A 25,874-nucleotide genomic window follows, 5' to 3' on the forward strand; every position below is an offset into this window, starting at 1 on the left:
CCTGCCGGGTGCCGTGTCTCTCCACAGCGGCGTTGGGCGGGTGGGTTGTCAGAAGTGACAGGGGGAGGGTGTGATGCATCAGCAGCTGACGAGGTTGCTGGGAACCCTCCCATCCAGGGGGGTTCCCAGCTCCGGACTACTGCCCTCCAGTGGCCAGCGCCCTAGGCAAATGCCTAGAGCTGCCTAGTGGTGGCGCCGGCCCTGTGTGCACAGAGTGTGCTGTCTGGCTCTGTCCGACTGTGTGTGCAGCTGCGAGCCGCCGCCGGGTCTCTCCGGCTGCTGTGTGAGTAATGTGTGTGTGGACGGGAGACTAGTGTCCATTACCGTACACGCGTACAGTGCAGCAGGCAGCAACTGCTCATTGCTCGGAGGCTGAGTTGGCTGTCTCCTGTCTGCACAAGGACCTTACTGAGCATGCGTGGCCCCATTGTGAAATTTGCTCCGCACTGTGCTGTGGCTGCCTCCTGTCCCACCTAGTGACTTCTTGCCGCAGCAGGAGAGAGAGGGAGGGAGCAGGGCCAGCAACAGAAATATTGGGGCCCTGTACAATGATATTTCTGGGGCCCCACCTAATCCCAAATCCATACAACCCTTTTCTGCATTAACCTCATTGAACCTTTCACTGCTCCAGAGCCTGCTTTCAGGTGCACAGTAGACGGCTGGGCCGCGAGGGTCACTGACAGGCCAGCTAGTACAGGCAGTGGTCATGCCGGGGCATGGAAGCTCTGGGGCCCTTCAGATCGCTGGGGCCCGTCACACTTGTCCCCCTTGACCCCCCCTGTCGCCGGCCCTGGGAGGGAGGCAGACCACGACAGAACAGTTGGAGAAGACAAGTCCCCAACTGAAGTCAGAAATGGCCCCCCTAGATCCGGACCTCGAACGTATAGGTGACCAAAGTGATGAGGTCAAGGAGGGAAGGAGGCAATTAGCTGCCTGGAGCTCATCTCTGCAGAGAGAGAGTCAGGCAGAGTGTAGTCAATCAGCATTATTGAAGCAATACCAATAAAAAGAAATAAATCAAAGAGATTGTAATGCTACAACTAATTTTTTATTTGTTGCGATGGTACAGAGACTCAGAGTTCACACTAATTTCCCCTTACTATTATGGCGGCTCCGGATCCGCTGTTATCTGCGGCTTCTACTGCTGGGCGATCAACAAGAATAGTTTTATGGGAAATTCTGTGAATCCCAAAAAGCAGATACTGTATTTTCAAAAGATGTTCTGTTGTTGATCGCCCAGCAGTAGAAGCCGCAGATAACGGCAGATCCGGAGGTTCCATATTAGTAAGGGAAAGTTAGCGTGCCCTCTCTGTACCACCACTATACAAAATGTGTTGGTTTGGGAATATGTGGGTGGGCGGGGGGCCACAGAAATATCAGTGTACAGGGCCCCAAGATTTCTGATAATAGCATTCACTTGCTACATGCATGCTGACTCAAAGGAAGGTATATACTAAGGGGAGAGGGCGCATGTCCCTGCTTTGCTAGTATTAGGGATTAGCTGCAGCAAAAAAACAAAGTTTTAAAACATGATTAATAATAATAATAATAATAATAATTATTGTATTTATATAGCGCTCTTTCTCCAATAGGACTTAAGTCACTAACCTAAAGCAGGAATTTAACAAATGAATAATGTAAGTTATTCATGTACTGTATTTCTAAATAGCAAAATCTCACCTGCTGCTGTGAACATAAATTCACCCGGTCCTACATCCTCTTACCTTCTCATTGCGCAAGAACCAATAATATACTGTAGGAACGCGTGTTTGCTACAATACCACAGAGTGACCACTAGGTGGCAATACTCACTGATGCACGCTATGCATCCCTCCTCCCGTCTCATTCCCTCTCTCCCTCCTCCTTATCCTATCTCCCTTTGGCTCCAGCAGCAGCATTCCCCTGCTCACCATCCATGGAGCAGCAGGCAAGCTAGAAGCAGGCAAGGAACAAGCAAGTGGAGAGAAAGGACAGAGCCTTGTAGAAGCTGTGTGAGATCTACAAGGACAAGCAGAGCCAGATCACCCCCCAAATGCATTGCCCACCCTGGCTAGCAGGGCATATAAACTTTCTCCTGAATAGCCCCGGCTGCAGGATCTAGGGCTTGGAACAGGACTCTGCATCAAACTTCACTCATCTGTTCTGGGCATCCGAGCGAACCCAGGAATCTGACAGATTTCCTCATTTCCATGTGCAGCAGTTTCCGACATCACCTTATTGCAGTGGAGGCAGGTTGGGATTTGGGGGTGCAGCAGATACCCAAAGTGCAAGCCCCTTGTCAGAGATCTTACTCACCTTCATCTCCTGGGAGCTGCACTCAGGATTACAACAGGAAGAATGTCAGGAGAATACTTGCAGACCTGGAAATGGATGGCAGTTTTGGGGATGCTGTGTCTAGCCTGGGCTCAAGGTTGGTACCCTGGGAAGTGACGAGGGTGGGTGTGGGGGGTTTCACAGTGTAATGATTATTGAGAGCTATTCCACCTTGCACATCTCCATCTGTTCGTCTAAACTATTTCATGTATCATGACCGGTATAATGGCAGGCGAGATCTTTATACAGGCTGATCTAATCAGGCAGGGGCTGTAATAGAGTGTAATAATGGAGCAAGGGTACAGGTGTGTGCCTAAGTTATTACTCAGGAGGCTCAGGCAATTTCTAGGCTGTGTAACACTTTCACTGCTGCAATTGATTGTGAAAATATGTCCTGTGAAGTAAACTACATCAATGTAACATTTCTGTTATCTATCTATCTATCTATCCTTCCTATATTGTAGTATAAGTACAGTATATACTGCACCTGTTTGCAGACAGGGCAGTGTACAGATAAACTCTGAGTATCCAAGTGTCTTGTCTCAGTATCTCGCCCAGCGTGTCATTGGTATTCTGAGCATACTCTATATACAGTATGCACATTGCTACACAGTACAGGAGGGCAGCAGCGGAACTGTGTGTATCTATCTGCTCCCTCTGTCCGCCACAGGTGAAGTTTACATGACTAAACCCAAGCCTTATATACTGTAGTAGCTTCCTTTCATGCTACTATGGATTGAAAAAGGACCACTGGCTTTGCAGGGGTTAATATTGTTTGTCTCTGTCATTAAGTGTGCCCACATACAAATCATCCTGCCCATAGCTTTGCATTTCCAGCATTTAAAAGGTTCATTTACACAGTGTCTTAAACGTGTCTGCTGGATTCAGAAAGAATGAAGTCAGTGATTTTGTTGTTATTTGAAATAATCCACATGCCCTATGTAATGTGTGCGGCACAATGACACAAATGTTATACATGGACACAGTATTCAGCTATCCATATGCAGACTGGGGTTCATTATGGGATACATATGTGCTCTAATTCTTCACTCAAGTAATGCCTTGCAATAGAGAGGGGGGGTCATTGTGAACATCTCGGGATGAAAGCTTTAAAGATTGATAAAGTGGAGAGAGATAAACTAGCAGCCAATCAGATCCTGTCATTTTTCAATCACAGCCTGTAACAGTAGCTAGGAGCTGATTGGCTAATACTTTATTTCTCTCTATCATTACCCAAGGTTTAGTTCATTTGCCCCCTTGTATGATGTAAAAGGTAAATATCGTATACTTTTGCCAGAGCTATACAGTACAGTCTGCAGAATGTTACTTCTATGCAGTTTGGTTTTATATTTGGGGTACATACACATTGGGTTGTCTGGAGAGGCATGAAGCTGCCTTGGATATTTTGATGTTCCACCTCCCCAATGTTAATGTGTACAATAGGTAGTGAATGGGTATAAGGTTACTACAGCTGTGTCCATCAGCATGAGTAGAACATTTTCTGGTACTTCCTGCTCTTTGCGGCCACCGCTTACGCTTCGGAACGTACGTAGCGTACGGCGCTCCACCCTGGGTCCACACCACCCTCCTGTGTCCACTCCACCTTCTATTACCTTTAGTGAAGTGGTGGCAAGCGGAGCGAGCCACCGTGCCCGAAGCATGGCGAGTGAACGATGACGCTTATCTGAAAGCGGCTAACGTAACTGGCGTAAGCGGTGGCTACTTGACATTTTCTATGTCAAGTGGTGTAAAGGGCTCACTCACAGTACACAACATGAATTAAAGTAGATTTGAAACTTCAGCGCTGATTCACTAAACTTTTCTGGAAGCTATATTTGTAAATATCATGTCATAAATGAAATGCAACTTAAAAATCTGGAGCTTATAATCAGAAATTGGAGTTCTTAAACCACCCGTGAATAGAGACTGAGCATAGACCACAGACTACGCAGTGCTTTTGTGTTTTTCATTAGTGTATATTACTCTGCATTACCTCCCTTGTCTATTTATGCTTCTCCATGCTCCACACACACTGAGAGCACTGTAAATCCTTGCGTATGAGTTATGGCTTTCACTTGTTTGATGCATTCCATATCACAATGGAATGATATACAGGCAAAGGAATCTCACACACCAACTATATAAATATAGATTACTGTACAGAATGTACAAAGTAAAACTTCTTTTAAAGATCACATCAAAGAAACTGCCATTTCAAAATCTAAGTTAGTTTACTGTGAATTCTAATAATATTTAATTGCCCCTTGTTAGGAGTTTTGCGAATCTGAAAACCTACATATGTTTTGTTGTTGTGGTGATGGAGATTCAGACTTGGCAGCATGCCATATTTATAATTAGGAAGGTACTGCATGTAAACATTAGTGCTCGCTCTTACCTCTCCGCTGTTAGTGCGCTCTGTGGCCGCCAACCAATGCATGAAAATCATATTAAAGTTAGATGAATGGTTTCATAGGGGCTCCTTCCCACCTTTTTTTATTTAAAATGATAGAATGTGGGAAGACCTATTTCTCTTTGTATTAGTAATAGCGCAATGGATTCTAAAGGCATGAAGTAGGTGCATGTAGTGTATTTGCCCATATTGCTGGCACATACATGTTTACAAGCCCTGTCTTCAGCACATCATGTTGTACCTTTTTTCATTGAATAATCTAGCAAGCGAGTTGTTCATAACCAATGTTTCTCGGTTCTCCATCTTATTGTTATAATGTCTTGTAATTGCAGTTATTCCTGTACATACTGCTTATACTACTGCCAGGGATGTTGGCACAATTTATTCTAATAATATTTTTACTGGTAAGACAAGTGCGTTGTCCTGTGGTCTTCCTACTGGATGGCCAACGATTGTGGTGCTAATACATTCCTGTTCGTGTTCAGTATGGGTTGTAGTTGTTGGCTGAAAAATAGTTGAAAACCCATGTCAACAGTTCTGTCTGTCGACTGAATGCTTGTCAACCTTCCATCCATGTCGACCTATTTCAGGTGTTCAGCCCATGTTGACATTCAGTGGTCAACCCAATGGACGTCGACCTGCTTCCACCACTGAATGAGGCCCACTGGATATGCTTCCCACCACCAATCACCTTCACCACCTTTTAAAACTCTTTTCCACCCTATTCAGAACAATAGTAACTTATACTGTATAGTTTAGACTTTTATTTTGTGTTACTGTGACTCTTTTTGTGTCTGAGATTCCTCGGTGTGAAGCCTAGTTAGCAATTTCATTAGGATGTGTTAAACTACAGCATATAACTCATGTGGGCAATATTTGGCAGATATTTGAGACATGAACAAATTGTTGCATGACATGATTGAAGAGCCAGTGAAAAGCCACCTGTGTGCACTCTGATTTATCCAGAAGTAAACTGTTGAAGAACACATTGGCCAATAAATAATGTCTACTAGAAAAGTCTGTTTGTGGGATCATTGCAAACATGTGAGACAGATAAACTGTTGCCAATACTGTCTGGCTCTCTACATCCTTGTTATGCTTGGGAAACATTAAGATGTATGTGCAGGGGCAAACGCAGGATTTTCAGAAGGGGGTTTCCAGAGGGGCGGAGCAAAGCACGGAGATGGACACTTAGGTGACCCAGTATATGCCGGGTCAGTTAAAGTATTATAGATAGACAAAATGTATATAAATAATAATAATAATATATATATTAACAGCAGTGTAGACCCCTAGGCATAGCAATGTATTGGGGCCCCTAACAATCCTCCAGCGGTAGAGGTGGGGGATGCTTTGATGTCCCGCGGGTGGTATGCAGAGGAGGGGTGTATAGTGGAGTGGGCTTATTATTCAAAATTTTCTGGTGGGAGGACAGCTTGCCTGACTGTAGATATCTCCATTTCCCGGAAATAGATTTCTTAGATTTTAATGGAATTAAAAACTAGGCAATCCCACCTACCAACTGGTATTGGGGACTAGGGGATCAGAGTTCAGTAGGTAGAGCAATCCGCCAACGAGTATATAAAACTACATACCAGGTGTGTGGAGCTGGAGCAGTAACCAGCTGCTGGAAGGCTGTTATCTCTGGTTCTGGGAACAGTAGAGACAAGTCCATCAAAGGGGAAGAGTACCAGCTTTTGGAATATACCCTCAGAAAAACTCTGTCAGACAGAACCTGTAATATCTGACTGGGAATAACAATTAACAGACTTGGATGGGGACCACTATTTTGAAGTCAGATATCTCCGGTTCTCTAGGGCCGATTTTTAAAATTCTTGTACCCATGGAAAGAGGGGACCCTCAGCTTGCAGACAAAGGTCCTTAGACTCCTGGGGGGGGGGTGTTTCTGGGTACTAAGAACCCCCCCTGCGTGTGCTACTGATGTGTTTTGGACAGTTGTTTCATACAAGACTCCCAGTCCTGCTGGCATTGGTCAAGTTTGAGAGAGAGTTTTAATTAGTTTAGGGCCAACTTGTTTAGGGAATGATCTACAGCAGCATTGCAATATACCGAGGCCCTATAAACAAAGCAGCAATACAATTTAAAAATGCACCTTTGTGTCTTTAAATAATATATGGAAATGCACATTTTACAGAGTGTACAGTAACTACCATGGCAACTACAGTTATATAATATATAATGTAATGTTGGAATGCCTAGTGTTCATTCTAGCACCCGCTATCTTTGAAAACCCATGCAGTTCCTCTTCCCTGCCTGGGGTGTCGCTGTCTGCTGTAGTGCTTCTAGCACAGTGGGGTCTGTACATCAGCACTGATATGCAAACCAGACCTGTGCGAGAAACACCAAAGCAGACAGCGAAACCCCAGGCAGGAAACAGGAATTACATGTTTTTTCAAAGATAGAGGGTGCTAGAATGAACAAGGTGGACAAGCAGAGTATACATACAGCTTACCTTAAATAACGACCGACAATTAGTGGAATGCTGAATGCTGGGTAGGGCCGGAACACCATACAGGTCACTCGCTCCCATCTGTAACATCACTTTCACCACAGCTCGCAGCTATAGAGATCACATGCTTACTAGGTGCTGGTGTCTCACCCGCCCTCAGTACAGTCCATATTGAAAAAAAAATCTATTTATTCAATAGCAATAGACATGTATGTTATTATCTGTAAAAATAGAAAAATACAGTAGTCATTTTGAAAACTATCTGAAGATAATCAGACTTCTATAGCAACAGCACTCATCTCCAAGCTTAGGACATAGAGTGAGACACTCATATGGGGGGGGGGAGGGGTGTTTAGGCACCAAGAAAGGGGGTTAGGGCCAGGCTATGGGGCAGGGGAGGTCAGGTTTAGGTGGCAGGATACAGAGGTTAGATTTAGGCACTAGCATGGAGGATGAGGGTCATGCTGCAGTGGGTGGGGGCATAGCTGCCTACCCTCCTGCTTTCTGCAGTAGACTCCCTGAAATAGCAGCAGTCTCCCTCTCTCCCTCATTAGTCTAGCAATCTCCCTCATGTCACCTAGCCCACATTACACTGTTACATTTTTGGGGAAAACAGGAATGAGAGACAGATACATTTACATTGAATCCCAGCACTTTAGCAAGTATTGGAGCTCTTTCTAACTGCTTTGGGGCTCATCTACATTTGAATACAAATCATTTAAAAAGATTCCTCTCAGATGTAGCAGCACACACCCACGCTTCTAGCTGCCACGTTCAGTCGCTTTTCACAATCTCTCCATATATGGAACTAGACACAAAAAATTCCCAGGGCCAAAGACCAAGGGAAAGTAACAGGCGCTTGGCAGGAAGTGTTTTTCAGGGTGTTAGCTGCTGCTCAAAGGGGGGATAGTCAGTCCCCACCACAAGAAAACACAAGGACCAATCACGCCGAAGCGTGTGAGCAGCGCTAAAATGAAGGTGACACACACCAAATTACAATGTAGTAATATTTTTACTTGTTAAAGATAAAAAAACATATAATAAAGTACAATACAAAAATTCACAATAAAAACAATATAGGTACCATAAGAACCGATTCTTCACATCACAAGTTGGGGTGAACGTGACTGTATTAAGTCCAGTGTAGGACAGGGGATGTAAACCATGTAATAAATGGAAAAGGGAAGGGAGTGGGCATTTGATCACAGGTAAGTGCACATTACCATTTGGTGGACGATCTGTAATGAAACCACGGGTGGTAGTTGGAATCCTCACCCGGGTAGATGATGGTATTAGAGAGTGCTGTCGGTCGGCTTCCGCTGAAGATGTAGCCCCTTGCAGATCCTGATGGTATTGGAGGGGGGCGGGTGGAATACCCCAACACTTTTGCAGTGAGCGGTGTCCGCCAGAAACCCGACAGAAGAAACTTGGAGGGGTGGTATCGGTGGATGAAGCAATGTCCTCCTTTTCTGGAAATGGCAAGCTGGAATTATGCCGCTGAGTGTTCCAGGAGAGACCGTGGCCACCAAACACAATGGAGGGACTGGGGTGATGAAGAGGGTGTTTTGAGCTGGTGAATCCGTGGGTCAAAGTGTACCAGTGGGTGAGTCCGATCTGGGTACAGTATCCCACACTTGGAGTGAAGAACCGGAGGTCTGCCTGACGCGTTTCACTGCCAACTGCAGCTTTATCAAAGCTGCAGTTACGATTAGGCTGCAAAAATAGATGGTATGGGGTGGGGGGGGGGGGTGTAAGTATACTTTCCTAACCCAGGATTCCATACTCCTAGATGACTGCCAGTCATCTGTACATGTCTCCTCAACCATTAACACCATGACAACCAAGCCCTGTCTGCTATTAGTACCATGGGAGCTGCTGAGAGTGGTAGTCTAATTCTGTGATTTGCACTCTGTAAATAGCATGAAACATTAGTTTTGTTTAAAACTACAATTCCCGAAACTGTGCAGACCTTCCCTTTGTGTCATTCCCCGGAGTAGCAAAGCATGGGACAAGGTGGCGCTGAGCAGTGTGTGATGTCATTGTCTGTGGTGTCTATTGAAGAGGGGGAAGGGGGTAATGCTGTGATGTGATCTGTGATTATTGAAGGGTGAGTGTGAGTAAGAGAGGTAGGCATGTGGACCTTGTTGGATTTGCACTATTGTTGCTAATTGCGAAGTTCAAGATTCAGGCTCTCAAAAACATAGCACCGCCACTGACCCAATACATGGGTTTATAAAATGCTAGTCATGCCAAGAGTCAGGTGCACATCTCAAGAGCATGTCTCCAGTAAAACTTTGTATCTGCACACCACGCACTTTCTCCTAGCACTTTGTGGGAGACCAACCTCCCCTTACTTTCATACTTTGATATATTCCTCTTCAGGAGATGCCCGGAGAGGAGAAACAGGCAGGTGGTAATGGGAGTCTGACCAGACTAACTTTGCCATTAGGCCACAATCCGTAGAGTAGATTGCTGCAATTGGTTGGAATTTGCATAGGAGTGGCACAATTAGCAAATAATCACGCTATTACAATCCACCCCTCTGCAGGTCATGCAGAGATGCTGCAATTAGTAGTAACATTACCTACTTGTATTTCAATAACTATTACTCTCTCTATGCCCAGAGCATAACAGTAGTTCATAAGAATTGCATTAACTTGCAGAACGGGATACGGTCATTTGGTCTACAACATGATGGTCGACAAGCATTTGGTTGCCATGGCTTTAGTTCGACATGGTCTAGGTTGACAATCAAAAGGTCGACATGGGGTTTTTGACTGTTTTTTTGAGCCGACATGTGCTGAGGTATTAGAGCACTTTTAAAAATGAGCAAGTTTAGGGATAATCAATGTTACGAATCCTCATCAGGCCAGGACCAACCTTTGCCCTGGAAAGCCCTGATGTCTTGCATTGTGGCAAATGTGACCCATGGTTGGTATGAGAGGCACAGCCTATGCTCTATTATCAATGCATTTCTGGCAGGTTACAACACAACCAACAGATGTAAAATTGCTGCTTCATATAGGTGCTGTTTCCTTGCTGCAGATTGTTGTCCAAGCTGTTGGATATTTAGGCTCAGGTCGCATTGTCAGATGATAAAACTGTGACCATTTATACTCTGATTATTGGCAAGGGTCCTCGGCTGTGATTCACCAGCATTTGGGTAAATCTGTTCATTGTTGCTAAGCTCCCCTGATATACAGAGTACAGAGTAATAAGCAGAATCATTCAGACATGCCTATAAAAGGGAAGCATTGGGGTCTTTAGAATGTGTTTGAAACTAGTATTTTGCTCTTTATCTACAGTCAGCTTTTATATGTCAGGGCTATGAAACTGAATCGTCCTAATAAATTGAAGGTAGAACTTTGGCCCCTGTCCATGGCTCTTCACGCCAGTTTTACTGCAGGATGGTTTACAATATGATCCTAAATCACCGCGAACAACTGCCAGTACACCTGTGAGTGTCTACGGCCAGGCTGGCATTCTGTATGGCTGGCAAGTCTGTCACTCTGTTGCTTTGCCAGTGGATTGATCACAAGATGTGAAGAGGTATTGTTAGATTACCGCCATGTGTTCAACGCAGTGGCACCGGCAGCCATGCATTAGAAGTAAATATATCATGGCCACAGTGTGGTGCCACGAATTGTGTGGTGGAAGAAGATCTAAATACTTGCAGAACTAGTAAGAAAACAGATAATCAGTCCATGATGGTTCTTACCACATGAGTTTATTACTGTACTGTAACTACCTAAACAAGGCAACTTACACGGGTATTTCTCTTAAAGCAGCATTGCATACAGCATTTCCGTGGCCATTTCTAGACTATTGTGTATTAAAGGGTGGAAGTGGAAGCTTTAAATCTGGGTTCAGGAATATCATTTGTAGTATTCCCGAACCCAGATTTAAAGCTTCCACATTTTAGAACACAATATTTAAATTGCAATCAGTGTATTGTGTATAGACAGCTAGGTTCTCCGTCACCTTCAAAGTTCAATTTGGAACCAGGGTGAAATATTTTATATAAAACCTTTTGATTTTTTTTTTTTTTGTGACACCCACAAGATTATTTCACTTCAAAAAAAGAAGAAAAAATCTTATTTAAATGCCAAAATATAGTGAGTTCTACTGTAAAAATACCCAGACAATGAAGGTGTCAAAGGGGGGGGAACAATCATTTCACACTAGCATCCACTTGGTGACACTACCTTTGTGTGGGTACAGTATGCCCTGCTGCTTTTATGCCTTTGATCAGGAATCATTGATTTACTTTAAGTCACAAGTAGTGAAGCCTGATATTCAAACTGATATCTCCTGCACAGTCCTCAGTGTTATTATAATTTAGTCAGTTTATTTAACCACTGGGCACTATTGATGTTGGAGATGCATTTATGAATGGCTGTGGGCAGATGACAAGGCTACTTTTATCACTGAATTTCTGCATCATGTTGTTGTTGTTGTTGTTGTTGTTGTTGTTGTTGTTATTGTCCTCTGTTAAACTAATGACTTATTTATTTATTTACAGTTTGTTATTGGGTAGTGCTGTGCATTGAGGGGATACAAAGCAGTGACATGCTAAAGTGGTTTGACACAGCCACACCATCTTGGGAATGTAGTTACACCACCCAGCTAGGCCTAAAGGTGCCCATACACGGACCGATTCTGCTGATGCGATGTGTGCTATGAGATACGCGCTCCAGCGGCATCTCATCGCACAGTACAAAAAGTACGTGCTGCACATACTTTTTGTATTGTCTTTTTATTGCATCGCATGCACATCGCATGTACAACGCATGCAATGTGATGCGATGCTAATTTAGCACAAAACACACGGCAGAATCGGTGCGTGTATGGGCACCTTTAGACCTTTACTCCCCTTTCTTCGCTCCTCTCATGACATGACACAGAAAGAAATGTTAGCCCTGGCCATATGAGCTTACAATCTGCAGATGCCATAGATATACAAAGTTATCACATACCTCCCAACATTTCCACTTTATAAATCAGGAGGCTCATTTATTTATTTATTAATCGTTTCTTATATAGCGCAGCATATTCCTTTGCACTTTACAAAAGGAGATAGTGATACAACAAACGGGGTATTTACAGACCGTTAAAAGGCAGGAGGGCCCTGCTCGCAACATGCGGGGTAGCCTGAAGAGAATGCTGCGATTCAGCCCAAGCCCCCGTTTTCCATCACTACGCGGGCATGGCTAGCGCTGTATAAGCTGCTGGCCATGCCCCTCTGTCTCTCTGAATAGACACTGCATCTATTCCCCGCTCTGCATTAGACAGTACGGATGTGTAATGGTTAGCATTACTGCCTCACAGCACTGAGGTCATGAGTTCAATCCCCACCATAGCCCTAACTGTGCGGAGTTTGTATATTCTCCCTGTGCTTGTGTGGGTTTCTTCCGGGTACTCCGGTTTCCTCCCACAATCCAAAAATATACTCATAGGTTCATTGGCTCCCAAAAAATTAACCCTAGTATGAATGTGTGTGTGCGCATGTACATGTAATAGGGAATATAGATTGTAAGCCCCCTGCTGCAGTGGATGTTCCAATATTCTCTGTAAAGCTCTGCAGAATATGTGTGCATGTGTATAAATAGATCTGCTGGTCTCTGGTACATCCTATGGTTTTGGTTCTTGCAGATCTACAAGTTGCAGTAATAGTCTCTCATGCCAAGAAGTTTGGCAGAATTGTGGGAAATGGTGGCCAATTTTGTGGAATAACCTCCAGTCTAAGCTAAAATAGTATTGTAAATAATTCCATTGCTTTTGCCTTTACGCTACTGGAATTATTTGTTCACGCTGTGCTTTTATTTATTTTTTTAAAGAAACTTTGATCTTTGAACTGATTCAATATTTGCAAAACCCTTGTAGCTGGCTTTGCGGCTTTGCGTGCTCTTTCAGAAACACTTACCTCTCTCTCTCTCTCTCTCTCTCTCTCTCTCTCTGTCTCATATATATATATATATATATATATATATATATATATATATATATATATATATATATATATATATATATATATATATATACTGTATTTGTGTAGGGTACATATGGAATATATCCACTGTAGTCAGTTGTATTCTGTATATAGTTTAGAAAGGTAGAGTGCATTTTTAATGTTTCTGTGTGATTTTGTGTTTTTAGAATCTTGACATAAATTGTAATCTCTTTGGGTCGTTAGAGTCTAATTGCCCTATAAAATGTACAACTCTGCATAATTTGTTATGGCTTTGGTATTACAAGTTTCCACAGCATTTAATGCAATTTTATTTATAAATTAAGCTACTTGTATTTATGTCGACATCTATCAGAGGCACTTATGATGGTGAAAGTACTTGCAGACTTTTTCGAATTTAACAGTATATTGAAAAAATTATTATGGATTGTTTTCAGAATTGGTTGAACTTTTAATTTATTGTATTTCAATAGACTCCTTTTCTGAAATCTGTAATCTGAGTATTTGTTACATTCTATGGAAATGAGAAAAGTTTAAACCAAAACGTGGTCTTTGTAGCTTGCTAAGTAGGAATGTCAATGTACTGGAACTACACAACACCTGTTCTGTTTTTAACACACAGATAACTGCACTATTCTTTATTTTAAACTTAAAAGATACCAAGACACTGTTTTGGGGGAGAGGAGGTTGACTTTTTTAATTGAAAGTGTTTAGAAGTTTACTGGGGACTCAGACAAAATCTAAATGAAAATATTGCGCTGAGTGACACTTTATACAGACCTAAACCTAAATGGAGGTTAGATCTTGATGTTCTTTGGTTAGGTGTCGAAAAGAAGGAAGAGCACTGACACACTGGGATTTGCAAATGTATTTCTCTCTATGGTACTGTAAGACATGGTCCATAGGGACAGACACGGTAACACAATATCTCACTCAGATATATTGAATGCTTGGTAGAGATCAAAACAGAGGAATGGAACACACAAATAATGTAGGGCATTGAGAGCTGTTGCGGAAGAAAAATGATGCTGACTAATCCTAAAACAACACCACACAGTGGCCCTTATTCTGATTGACGCGGACTTTACCGCGTACTTACGGATCGCGTATTTACGGCGTCTGCGCATGCGTGGAGAACGCAACGCGCATGTGCCACGCCTTGACTCGGTACCAGTTCGGCCAAATCCCGTCCAAAACTGTTCACCGCTATCAGTCGGGAAATAGGGGCGTATTATGGGCGTCATGCGGAATGACACATGGGCGTAGTTTCAAAGTGGGCAAAACGGGGCGGAAACATGGGCGGACACGGGGGAGTACACTTATGTTGGGGGGCGTACATTCGGAAACCACTCCGAATGCACGCGATCAAAAAGGGCAGAAATGTGCGGTGTCCACAAGTGTACTATTGCTTTGCGGACACCACTCGTTCATGCGGTAGGCGAACGTACGCCTAATGACTACAACCATTAACACCTGAACCCAATAGAATCTACGCCTTTACTCATTACTTACTAATAGGCCGCTTGTCAGTGCTTTAATTGAAACCATTGCTGCTTCAAGGAAACCTTAGTAATCCCCCACATATGCTGTACTTGTCCCACACTTAAAAACTGCTAACAATGGACATGACTGAATCTTAATACTATCAATACACATGTGTATTCGACATGTACTCATGAAACCACACATTTTGGGTAAAGTAAACACATTTATTTATATTCATGTCACAGTCAATGCCACTGTGATGCAATGACCATAAAATAATACATCCAAACAATAAACAAGATGGCAGGAATGCAGCAAAATAAATAATAATACAAAACAAATATAATTGCACACAGATGGACTCCAGCACCTCCTATATAAGTGGGTCATGTGATGTATTGCAGAAGATACTTCATAGTGGGTTGTTTGGCGTAAATACTCCGCTTACGGGCGGTAGCACCGCTTGGCTCCCGTTCGGATGCGGTATTTCCGAGCATACTCTGTAATACTCTGTAATACCGTGCAGAATCGGAGTGTTTCTCCCGCACACGCATGCTTTGTATGTCGTCCGTAAACACGCCCTGTTCTTAAAGAGTCAGTCCGTCCGAATGCGGAGGACACGTGGGCGTTTCTACGGACGATGGCCGCATGCGGCAAAACAGCGTGGCGTGCGGACCGCTCCGTAAGAATGCGGGAATATCCGCACCGATCAGAATAAGGGCCAGTGAATGGAAAATGTTTATGTAGGATATCAAGTAAGCTGCAGAGGGCATGTCTAAACTGTGGCCCTCCAGCTGTTGAGAAACTACAAGTCCCATCATGCCTTGCCACAGTTTTGCTAACAGTGTGGACATGCCTGGCTTAAAGAAAAAGTGACATGAAGACTGGTGCCTAACACACAGCATATTACACAGTTTTGTTTAGTGCTTTATTGGTACTTACTCTCCGCTGTTCTACAGGGAAACCCCAACAAAGCTGTCTGTACAGATGGAGCAGCTCCTGGTCATTCTATCGCCATCTGCCGCCGCTCGCAATCTGCCAGAAGGGGGCGCACGAGATGCTTGCGCACCCCGTTTTGATGGAGCCTGCTGCCCCCCGTAGTTACTGGGCAGGGTTTCCGCTCCCTGCCGCCGAGTGCAGGGGGCGCGCGTGTGTGTGAGACGCTCGCGTGTCCCCATCAGATGCAGCGCCTCTCCGCCAGCATGAGTCAGCGCTGGAAATCTTGCGATTGCCAGTGGTGGCTGAGAGGAGCTACATCTGTAGGTATGCTAGTGATCGGAGAAAGAAGGGCAACCCTGGCTGTAGCAATAGCTCATTATATGGAAAGTGACTGATTTTGAGTCGCATGCTGCTGCAACCACTACACCTGCAGCTTTATGCTAGTAAAAACCCTTCCCCTAATAAATATACAAGAACTACAATGTCCACTTTGTGTCTCTATAGAGGTAACAATGCTACTTCTTCTGCATCTCTATACACACCCATTGAAAACGTGCCGCAGATGCATGCTAGGTGATAAATCTCTGTTGTACCCCTTTCACATCTCAAAAGCCGAGTCTGACACGGGATTGCGATCCCAGGTCTGACCTGGGTCCGGCACTTTCACACTGAACCCGGGTCGCCCATAATACAGAGTGTGACCCTGGTTTAATCCTTCTTATAACCCGGGCCGAATTGCCAGATTGGTTGACGGGTTATAAACTGTTGTGCTTTCACATTGCACCTCCACCCAAGTTCATACGTTACCAACTCGGCAATAACTTGAGGTGTGATGTGTAAGGGGTACTGTATGGTTCCCAACCAGATACGTGCCACTCCCATAATACAGTGCATCTGAGTAGCCAGTTCCCAGAAACGACCAATACTGTACATTTCAGGGACCATACATCTCAATTACTACATCTCTGTGTGCACACACCGTGGACCGCATGCGCTGTGCAACAATTGCCTGAATATCTGCATTGTGTGTCACTCAGAATCACTGATCAGTTTCATCCCTTGTGGTACAATTTGGGGAAGGTGCACAGTAATACCTTGATGCCCTTCTCACCAATATTTGTTTAGTTGAGTCTTTGCTGATGAGTGGCTGGGTTAGAGGAGGCTGTGGAATGGCTGCTTTTCCGTGTACACAGTAGTTATCCTCCAGCAATGTGCATTGAGATCAGATACTCTGTCATCTGAGTCTAGTCTCTGCTTCTGACAATCCCAGTGATTCCTTCTGAGCTCCAGCGCATAACTTAATGAGAAGGAAATTTCCGGATGATGGGGTGGTACATTTCTAGGTAGTACCCGGGGATAAACGCTGCCGCACTGTGTGCAAGGCTGTGCCCCAGGCAACATATGGTATTTAATCACCCTGTCATCAGCGTGTGAGCTTTGGCTGCACTGCCTGGAAATCTCACTGGTCAGGACCCGGCCGGGCGCAATTAGTCACACGTCCTTGGCATGGAACAGATGAAGCAAGCTGTAACGCTCTAAGTGCTGGAATACACCTAGTGTCCATGATAATATCTCTGCGGGATGCGAGCTGCAGGTATAGGCCCCTCTACTGAATCACAACATGCTAAAATATAATATTCCCTACTTGTTCCTCATACACCAAGGGCCTGATTCAGACCTGTTCAGGTAAACGCCGTCTGGCCGAATGCCTGCCCACCCCGGCGCCCGAATCCCGTCACTAGCATGCGAGGGGGTGTGTACTCAAACACATCCCCTTGGATGGTCACTGACCATCGAATGATTTCATCAACCTTTGCTCTGAACAGTAAGTCCATACATTTCAGATGCCCGCAGATCGCTGATTTAAGGGCCCCACGCAGGCATCGACACACCTGCGTTCCCAGGACCGCCCATAAAATGCTAGGCATTCCCCTGCTGCTTCCCCCCGCCTGCCCACTCCCTTCCTGGAGCAAATGGTTCAGCTCGTGTGAAACTCCCATACACCGTTTATTCCCAGAGTTTACGCATGCTCATATTCACGCATGCATGGACCCAAAACCTCGGGGAAGGGACCAAATTCGGACTTGAGCAAAGGGATCTGAATCGGACCCCAAGTGCATTGATATTAGGCTGTTAACACAGGGAGATTTTGGAAATACAGGGAATTTTAATGCTGTCATTTTCTAGAATAGAATTGGTGGATGCTTCCTTGCTAATAGATCTAGGATTAAGCATCAAAAGTGATAAAATGGAGAGTGATAAACAATCAATCAGCTCCTACCTGACATTTTTCAAACACAAACACAGTCTGTGACATGGCAGGTTGGAGCTGATTGGCTGGCTGTTTATCACTCTCCATTTTATCACTTTTGAAGCTTAGAGAATCTGGCCCCAATAATTTATTCAGATTTAATGGTGAATATATGGGACACATAGTGCATCATCGAAGGCAGAGAATTGATACCTGAGCACCTTACATCATAGTTGCCTACCCAGGGCCGTTTCTAGACAATTTAGCTCCCAGGGCAAAGAAATAAAAATGCACACCCCCCCCCCCCCCTAAAAAAAAAAACAATTCGGAAGAAATTGCGGCGAAATAAGGGGAGTGGTTTATTTTTAAAGGGGTGTGGCTTAATATAAGGGCGTGGTCTAGCAGGAAAACAATTACCTTACATCTCACTTTTGCAACCTGCATGTCCCGACATTGGTTACTGCAGTAATTGTCATTGTCCTCCCGCACTTATGTTGGCGGGCTGAAGGCCACACAGTGACATAAAAAAATTAAAAGGCCCACACAGTTACCTAGTACGCCTCACAGATCAAGGCCAAACAATGACAGGCTACTTAAATCATTATACACTATTTATCAGTGATGCCAATTACACATTACGCCGCACACTGTGATGACAATTACACATTACGCCACACACTGTGATGACAATTACACATTACGCCGCACACTGTGATGACAATTACATATTACGCCGCACACCCTGATGACAATTACACATTATGTCGCACACCGTGATGACAATTACACATTATGTCGCACACCATAATGCCCATTAGATCCCACACTGTGATGCCCATTACACACCACACTGTGATGGCAATTACACAATACTCCCCACACCGTAATGCCTATTACACATTATGCCCCAGGCGCCGCTGCCGTACAACTGATGCCATTTACTAATATGCCCCCACAGTGCCATACATATATGCCCCCACAGTGCCACACATATGCCTCCACAGTGCCACACATATGCCCCCACAGTGCCACAAGCAGCACAACTCACTGTCTCTGGCCCTGGGTCTCCCCCTCCAGTCCCCTGCCACTGCCATATGCCCCATACAGTGCCACATATATACCCCCACAGTGCCACATATATGCCCCCACAGTGACACATATATGCCCCCACAGTGCCACAGATATGCCTTCACAGTGCCACACATATGCCCCTACAGTGCCAGATATGCCCCCATAGTGCCACAGATATGCCCCCACAATGCCAAATATGCCCCCACAGTGCCACACATATGCCTCCACAGTGCCACACATATGCCCCCACAGTGCCACAAGCAGCACAACTCACTGTCTCTGGCCCTGGGTCTCCCCCTCCAGTCCCCTGCCACTGCCATATGCCCCATACAGTGCCACATATATGCCCCCACAGTGAAACATATATGCCCCCACAGTGACACATATATGCCCCCACAATGCCAAATATGCCCCCACAGTGCCACAGATATGCCTTCACAGTGCCACACATATGCCCCTACAGTGCCAGATATTCCCCCATAGTGCCACAGATATGCCCCCACAGTGCTACAGATATACCCCCACAATGCCAAATATGCCCCCACAGTGCCACAGATATGTCTTCACAGTGCCACACATATGCCCCTACAGTGCCAGATATGCCCCCACAGTGCTACAGATATACCCCCACAATGCCAAATATGCCCCCACAGTGCCACAGATATGTCTTCACAGTGCCCTACATATGCCCCTACAGTGCCACAGATATGCCCCTACAGTGCCATACATATGCCCCCACAGTGCCACAGATATGCCCCCAAAGTGCCACAAATTACTGTGGCCCTGGGTCTCCATCTCCAGTCCCCCGCTGCTGCCTGGTGTTGGTGGAGGTGCTGCTGATGCTGCTTCTTCTCTCCATGGGACGCATTGCGCGTCTCTCCTTTCCCTTGTCCCTGAGCCGCCAGCCATTCATGCCTCGCGGGCTGGCTCCTGATTGGCTGCCGGCCCGCGAGCGCTCTCTGATTGGCTGACAGCCAGGCCCCAGTGAGCGAGGGGAAGGAGAGACGCAAGATCGCGCTCCGCTCCCCTCCCCTGGGAAATCAGTGAGTGAGCGCCTGATCTTGTCGAGGCGGCCGGGGAGAGGGGGAGGAATTGAGGCGGCGGCAGCAGCATTGGGGTGAGCTGCCGGGCGCCCTAGCTGTTAACAGAGGCGGACAAGCCGTGCGGCGCCCCGGGCTGCTGCACGGCTTGTCCGCCTCTAGAAACGGCCCTGTGCCTACCCTCCTGCATTGTGCCACCTAGCCCATATTACACTGTTACATTTTTTTGGAAAAAAGGAATGCGAGATAGATACATTTTTATTGAATCATCAGCGCCATTTCCCAGCACTTTAGCAAGTATAGTAGCTCTTACTAACTGCTTTTGGGCTCATCTACATTTGGATATACGTCATAATAAAAGATTCTTCTCAGATGTAGCAGTACACACCCACTCTTCTAGGTGCCCCGTACACAATCTTTTTTTCACAATCTCTCCATATATGGAACTAGACCCGACCTTTGGGTGGAGCACGACACACCCCTTCACTGGGACGCTGTGCAGAATTCTATTACCAACTATAATCTCCCTGAAACTAGTTTTCAAAAGTAGGCAAGTATGCCTTACATGGTAAGAGCATTGTCTGCCCAGTCACCCAAACAGCACACGTCCTTTTGTCTTTAACTAGTTAAATAACTTTGCATACTTCTGAAGCCATCGTCTTCTCTGCACACCAGTTTTTCCTGGATTTTTGGCAATGCATATAACTATCTTCCTTTAATGTATAAAATAGGATGTTATGTTGCTATACACTAATGCCTGCGAGATACAAAGTCGACCTTCGTCTGGGTGAAAAAAGTAAATTTGTACATTTGGGGCTGGGTAAGATTTTTCAGTTTGCAGAAATGAATCGGTTCCGTGGTACAAGGTTATGAGGCCTCTAAGATCCCCTCTGTTTGAAATGCATAACACGGATAAAAGTTAAGGCGCATACAACAAATGGAGGATTACAGAGTGATGAGTAGCTGTCCCCTCTGGCAGGGAAGGAGTTTAACAGTTATGTGCAATATATTACAGAATCGTCTGGATAAATGATATATCATAAATAGAAATGAGGCTTTACTGTGAACAATTTTAAGTTTGGCCCATTATTATGTATGTGAATGAAATGAGCGAGATATCAGGTACAAGATGTGGGACATTCTTAGAGTATGAGAGGCTGGGGAGCATAATTCTTCAGATTATTCCGCATCATCTTCTGTGTCTATCACATCTTCACCATATGTTCCCCTGCAGGGACACAGATTACTTTGCTTGGTTGAATTCTAGCTGTGCCCTTGACAGAAATGAGATCTACATGTGCTATTAACTCTTTGGATAGTCTTCAGCTTTACTCTGGTGTCTCTGGATGCTGGACTGTGTACATTGACATTTTTTTTTTTTTCAATTGACAGTTAATTACATGTCTAACGCCTAAATATTGCTATGGGGTTTTGTGAGAATATTTAATTATTCACATCAACCCAGGTGGAGCATACAATATATAATTTCAATCTAACATGCTAGGGTTAATGTAGTTAGAAGACAATTCATGTACCAGCATGCCTTTGGGGCATAGGAGGAAACTGGAACACCCACGCCAACCACCTCCACACATATAGAGCCCTGGTGGGAATTGAACCGATGACCCCTTCACTGTGAGAGCGATGCTAACCACTATGCCACTGTTAAATAAAACAATCTGTTTGAATGGAGGGTTGGCTGGTTTCTGTCCTTTGCTGTCCAAGAATAGTTGTGACACGAGAGTGGGTGCCAAGACTACAAGGTTCACAATAAAGCAAAGCACTTGATCATCTCCCAGTTTAGATCAGCCGGTTTTCCCCCTTCAGTATCATATTCTGTGTTTATGTCACTTTCTATTCAGTAAGTGCCATCATACCTTACAGAAAATGTGCATACACCCAACTGTCTTGTTTTCTGTTGTTATTATATTATTATATGCATTTCAGTTTAAAAAAAAAAGAAATCCCCATAATTGCTGGCAATATGGCCCAATTGCTTTTCATCTTGTGCCTTGTATCAGAAAACACCTGACAAATAACTAAATATTGTAAAAATATTTTAACCAAAAAGGATCAACTTGGCTTTCAATTAGGGTTGCCTACCCTCCCAGAATGGCCGGGACGGTCCCAGAAATCAGATCATACTAGCACCCCTTCTCTGCCCCCCCCCCCCCCCCCGCTCGCCATGTAGGGTGCCGTGGGCGCACGCACAGACATGCGCCTGGGCACGGAGGACCGAATGAACTAGAATAGAATAACCTCCTGTATGTAAGAGTGCAAGACCAGAATATACCATTTTGTGTGTTGGGGAAATGACATTTGTCTATTTGTTTTGGAATACATCTATCCTGCATTGAATGTGCGTTGGTGAATTATACATTTCCCCATGGTCAATTATGCCAGCAGTAAGAATACACCCGTCTCAGTGCTTACCAAAGATTGTTTGGCACCTACAATATAGTAAATGTCCTTTCTCACCACCCATGATGACATCACTGTGCTCACAATGAAAGTTCCCTGCCCTTTGAGTGGCTGTAATAAAGGAAACTCTCAGTTGCTGTCCCAGCCAACAAGAGTTAATTTGCTGAGTGTGTACAGAGCTGGAGCATGTCCTTTATACATCACTACCGCCTGTTCCTTATGCCGGCCCAAACAGATTGGAATAAATAAATGGCTGCGCAACAGACTCTAGGAATTAACAGCTGTATTTTCCTTTGTTTCACATACTGTATATTGCACACAAACAAATTATATTAGATGGAAGAAACTTGTTGGCCTCAGTAACTCTGTGACTTGGTGTTTCCATTAGTCATAGTACTAATCTTATTAAGTTTAATGCGGAGGAAGTGAAAATCTGCAGATTTATAATATTGTGTCTGTGGTAACCTCATGTGGGTATCATGAACAGAGTACATGGGTTAAAAGTCCCCTCACCCACTCACCCACTCACCCTCTCAGCCGGGTCTGCTAATGAGGCAAGTGATGGAACCTCTCTGAGGCAAGTTATACCCGTTACATAGTTACTTTGCATCTTCCCGTATGTCTGTCATATCCTCACCACATGTTCCCTTGAGGGTCCGCAAATTACTCTGCTTGGTTGGAAGCTCATGCTGCCCTTGAAAGAGGATATATCTAGATCTGTTGTTAACTACTTCCCATCAAGTGTGCTGAGATTCTGTGTAAATAACTGTTTATGTGACAAAAAACCCTCAGCGTGGTTGGCCGTTTGGGGGTGGCAAAGGCTTACATTACAGAAAGCATGGGCATGTTGGCCCCAATTTTTGGCGTGCAGAAGCCAGTGGCTGAGTCCTTGGATGCAGTTTCACTTGCTTCGGCAGTCTGATAATGCAGGTAATCCTTAGTAACCTAATGGTTTTGCAGATGTCCGATGTTCACACACATAATGTGCGTCTTTGGATACAGCAGCGAATCAGAGTGCAGCATGAGGCAGCTAAATATGTACACAGCACGTCGCCTGCAGCATTAGCATAATATTATACCGCAACTGCATATAATGGGCATGATTCAGGATGAGTTGTAGTTTCTCAAAATTACAACTCTCTGTGGCAAGATGTTGGGGCCCACCCAGCAGAGGGCAAGGCCACCTCGCACTCCAGGTCCTTCCCCGCATTGTGCCCACATTACTGTACATTGAAGCGCTTGCACATTACCAGCTGTCCCCTGGCCAGCCACGTTTGGGGTCACAGCAGCTGCATGGGACGTCACACAGCCGTTGCAACTCCCTCCCCCAAAAAATGTCCGGTCATCCTCCCCTTGAAAATGCCACGTCGTCAGTCACCCCTGCAATGGTTCGCCCTTGCCCATTGCCATCCCCATCATATCCTCGAAGCACCCCCCCTCCCATCGCTACCTAAACTGCCGCCACATCTCAGGGATTGTACATGCACACTCAGAGGCGGAACTACCATTGGTGCAGCAGGTGCATTGCACCGGGGCCCCTGAAGACTAAGGGGCCCACTTCTGCCACCCACTGCTATGTGGCATATTGTGAACTTGGTTTGGAGTGGAAGAGGAGGGCCCAAAAATGTAGTTTTGCACCTGGGCCAACCACTCGTAAGTTCCGACACTGTGCACACTGGAGTGTGCACGCGTGTGCAGAAACTGTGCGGCTTGTTGAATTAGCCCCAATTTGCAATCTGAACATCTGTGCATCAGGCCCAACATGTGTGATTGAAATATCATAGGCATTCGGAATGAATATGACTTGCCTACACATGGGTTAATAGAAGTTCCGGTACTTGTGAGTTATCCGGGCGTCCGATTTTTTGATTGTATGCCTTAAGTTAAGGCATACAATCAGATGCGATGCGATGCGATATCGCATCGCATCGCATCGCATGCGACCATCGGATGCGATGACCCGATTTTTCCATAGGAATCAATGTTAAAATGATTCCTATGGAAAAAGGGGTCCTTTTCATACCCCTACTATCCAAGTGGGCATGGAGTTGGATATAAACCTGTGGCGAGCGTAGCGAGCCACCGAGCCCGAAGCGTGGCGAGCGAAGCGAGCCCCGCGAGGGGACGGTACTCCGTGTCCCCTCGCGGGGCTCGCTACGCTCGCCACGCTTCGGGCTCGGTGGCTCGCTACGCTCGCCACAGGTTTATATCCAACTCCATGCCCACTTGGATAGTAGGGGTATGAAAAGGACCCTTTTTCCCATTGAATTCCATGTTAAAATGGACTCAGTCCATTTTAACATTGATTCCTATGGAAAAATCGGGTCATCGCATCGCATCGCATCGCATCCGATGGTCGCATGCGATGCGATGCGATGTCCCGATCCGACCCGATTTCAAAATCGGACGCCCGGATAACTCACAAGTACCGAAGTTCCTTTTACAATTACACGTTTCACACTGCGAGTTCTTATAACAACAGGAGAGGCAGTTATTTTTGATAATAGTGACACTTTACATTGTGATTCAAGCAATATATTGATTTTGAAATGATGATAGTTTCAGCGTCTGTTTAACAATACATATCCTGGGGCTAGCGCAAAGCCTAGAAGACCCAAATATGGATTATTGTGCTTGCTAACGCCTGTGTTACAGCTTCCACCTTCTGTTCTTTGAGGTCATATTCTGAATTCCTTACCTACTCCTGAGTTTCCAACCAAGATTTGGTCATACGGTGCGCAGCTTAGCCTGCCTACAGTTAACGTGGACAGATGATCACTTCTTTCCCAAAGAGGGAAGGAGTGTACAGGCATTGAAGCATCACCGGCAGAGGACAGACGCTGCTCATTAAGCGGTCCCCTCGAATCATTAGACAGATGCGCATCACAGAGCGAGAAGCTCTCTCCAATGGCATGGTGATAAATATCCCATTGTCAGAGCTGATGTGATTGTATTAATGAGCGGAATGGCACATTGTCTTCTAATCTCTTCCCCTCCTGTTTACCTTTTCCTTATGACTCTTAAAAATGCAACGGAAGAATACAGGATGTAGGAATGCATATAGGAGCCGAGCTATTGAAATGGAATTGAACAGGGTCTTGTGGTGTTCTGGATCTTCGTGTGTATTTGTAGCTACTTGATTTTCAAACGCTTTATTCCTGTATTGCTATTATTAATTTTACCCTGTTATTTTCTAAATTGCTGAATGCGCAGTAAGTGTGAGGGGTATTAATCCTGGGTAGAATGTACACCATTTTTTATACTGCTTATTATTCATTGTGTAGGGATCATACACCTGGGATTTATTAACTTTTGTTTACTGATACAATGTGAAGAATTGCGTTTTCACACCCATTTCACATTATTTTAGCATCACCTGTATGCACAGCTGTCTTTTCCATTGGGCTCAATGGGTAGTTGCCCAATGGCCCCAGGATTCCAAGGGCCCATGACCAACACAACTCCTTGACAGGTTAGTTACCTGCCAGGGAGTATCGGAGTTGCAG

At 45.0% G+C, this 25,874-nt stretch overlaps 1 protein-coding gene across 2 annotated transcripts in view; it reads left to right on the forward strand.

The window, feature by feature from the left end:
- Positions 1-1,872: 1,872 nt before the first annotated feature.
- Positions 1,873-25,874, forward strand: part of SDK2 (sidekick cell adhesion molecule 2) — a 561,876-nt gene continuing 537,874 nt past the window's right edge. For both annotated transcript variants that reach the window (XM_083148750.1, XM_083148751.1), the window contains exon 1: positions 1,873-2,410. In XM_083148750.1, coding sequence (XP_083004876.1) covers positions 2,338-2,410 — 73 coding nt within the window. In that variant the 5' untranslated portion in view covers positions 1,873-2,337. The remainder of the gene's footprint in view (positions 2,411-25,874) is intronic.

The sequence above is a fragment of the Crinia signifera genome, chromosome 6 (assembly GCF_055691185.1).
Source record: "Crinia signifera chromosome 6, ASM5569118v1, whole genome shotgun sequence".
In the NCBI taxonomy this organism is placed as follows: Eukaryota; Metazoa; Chordata; class Amphibia; order Anura; family Myobatrachidae; genus Crinia; species Crinia signifera.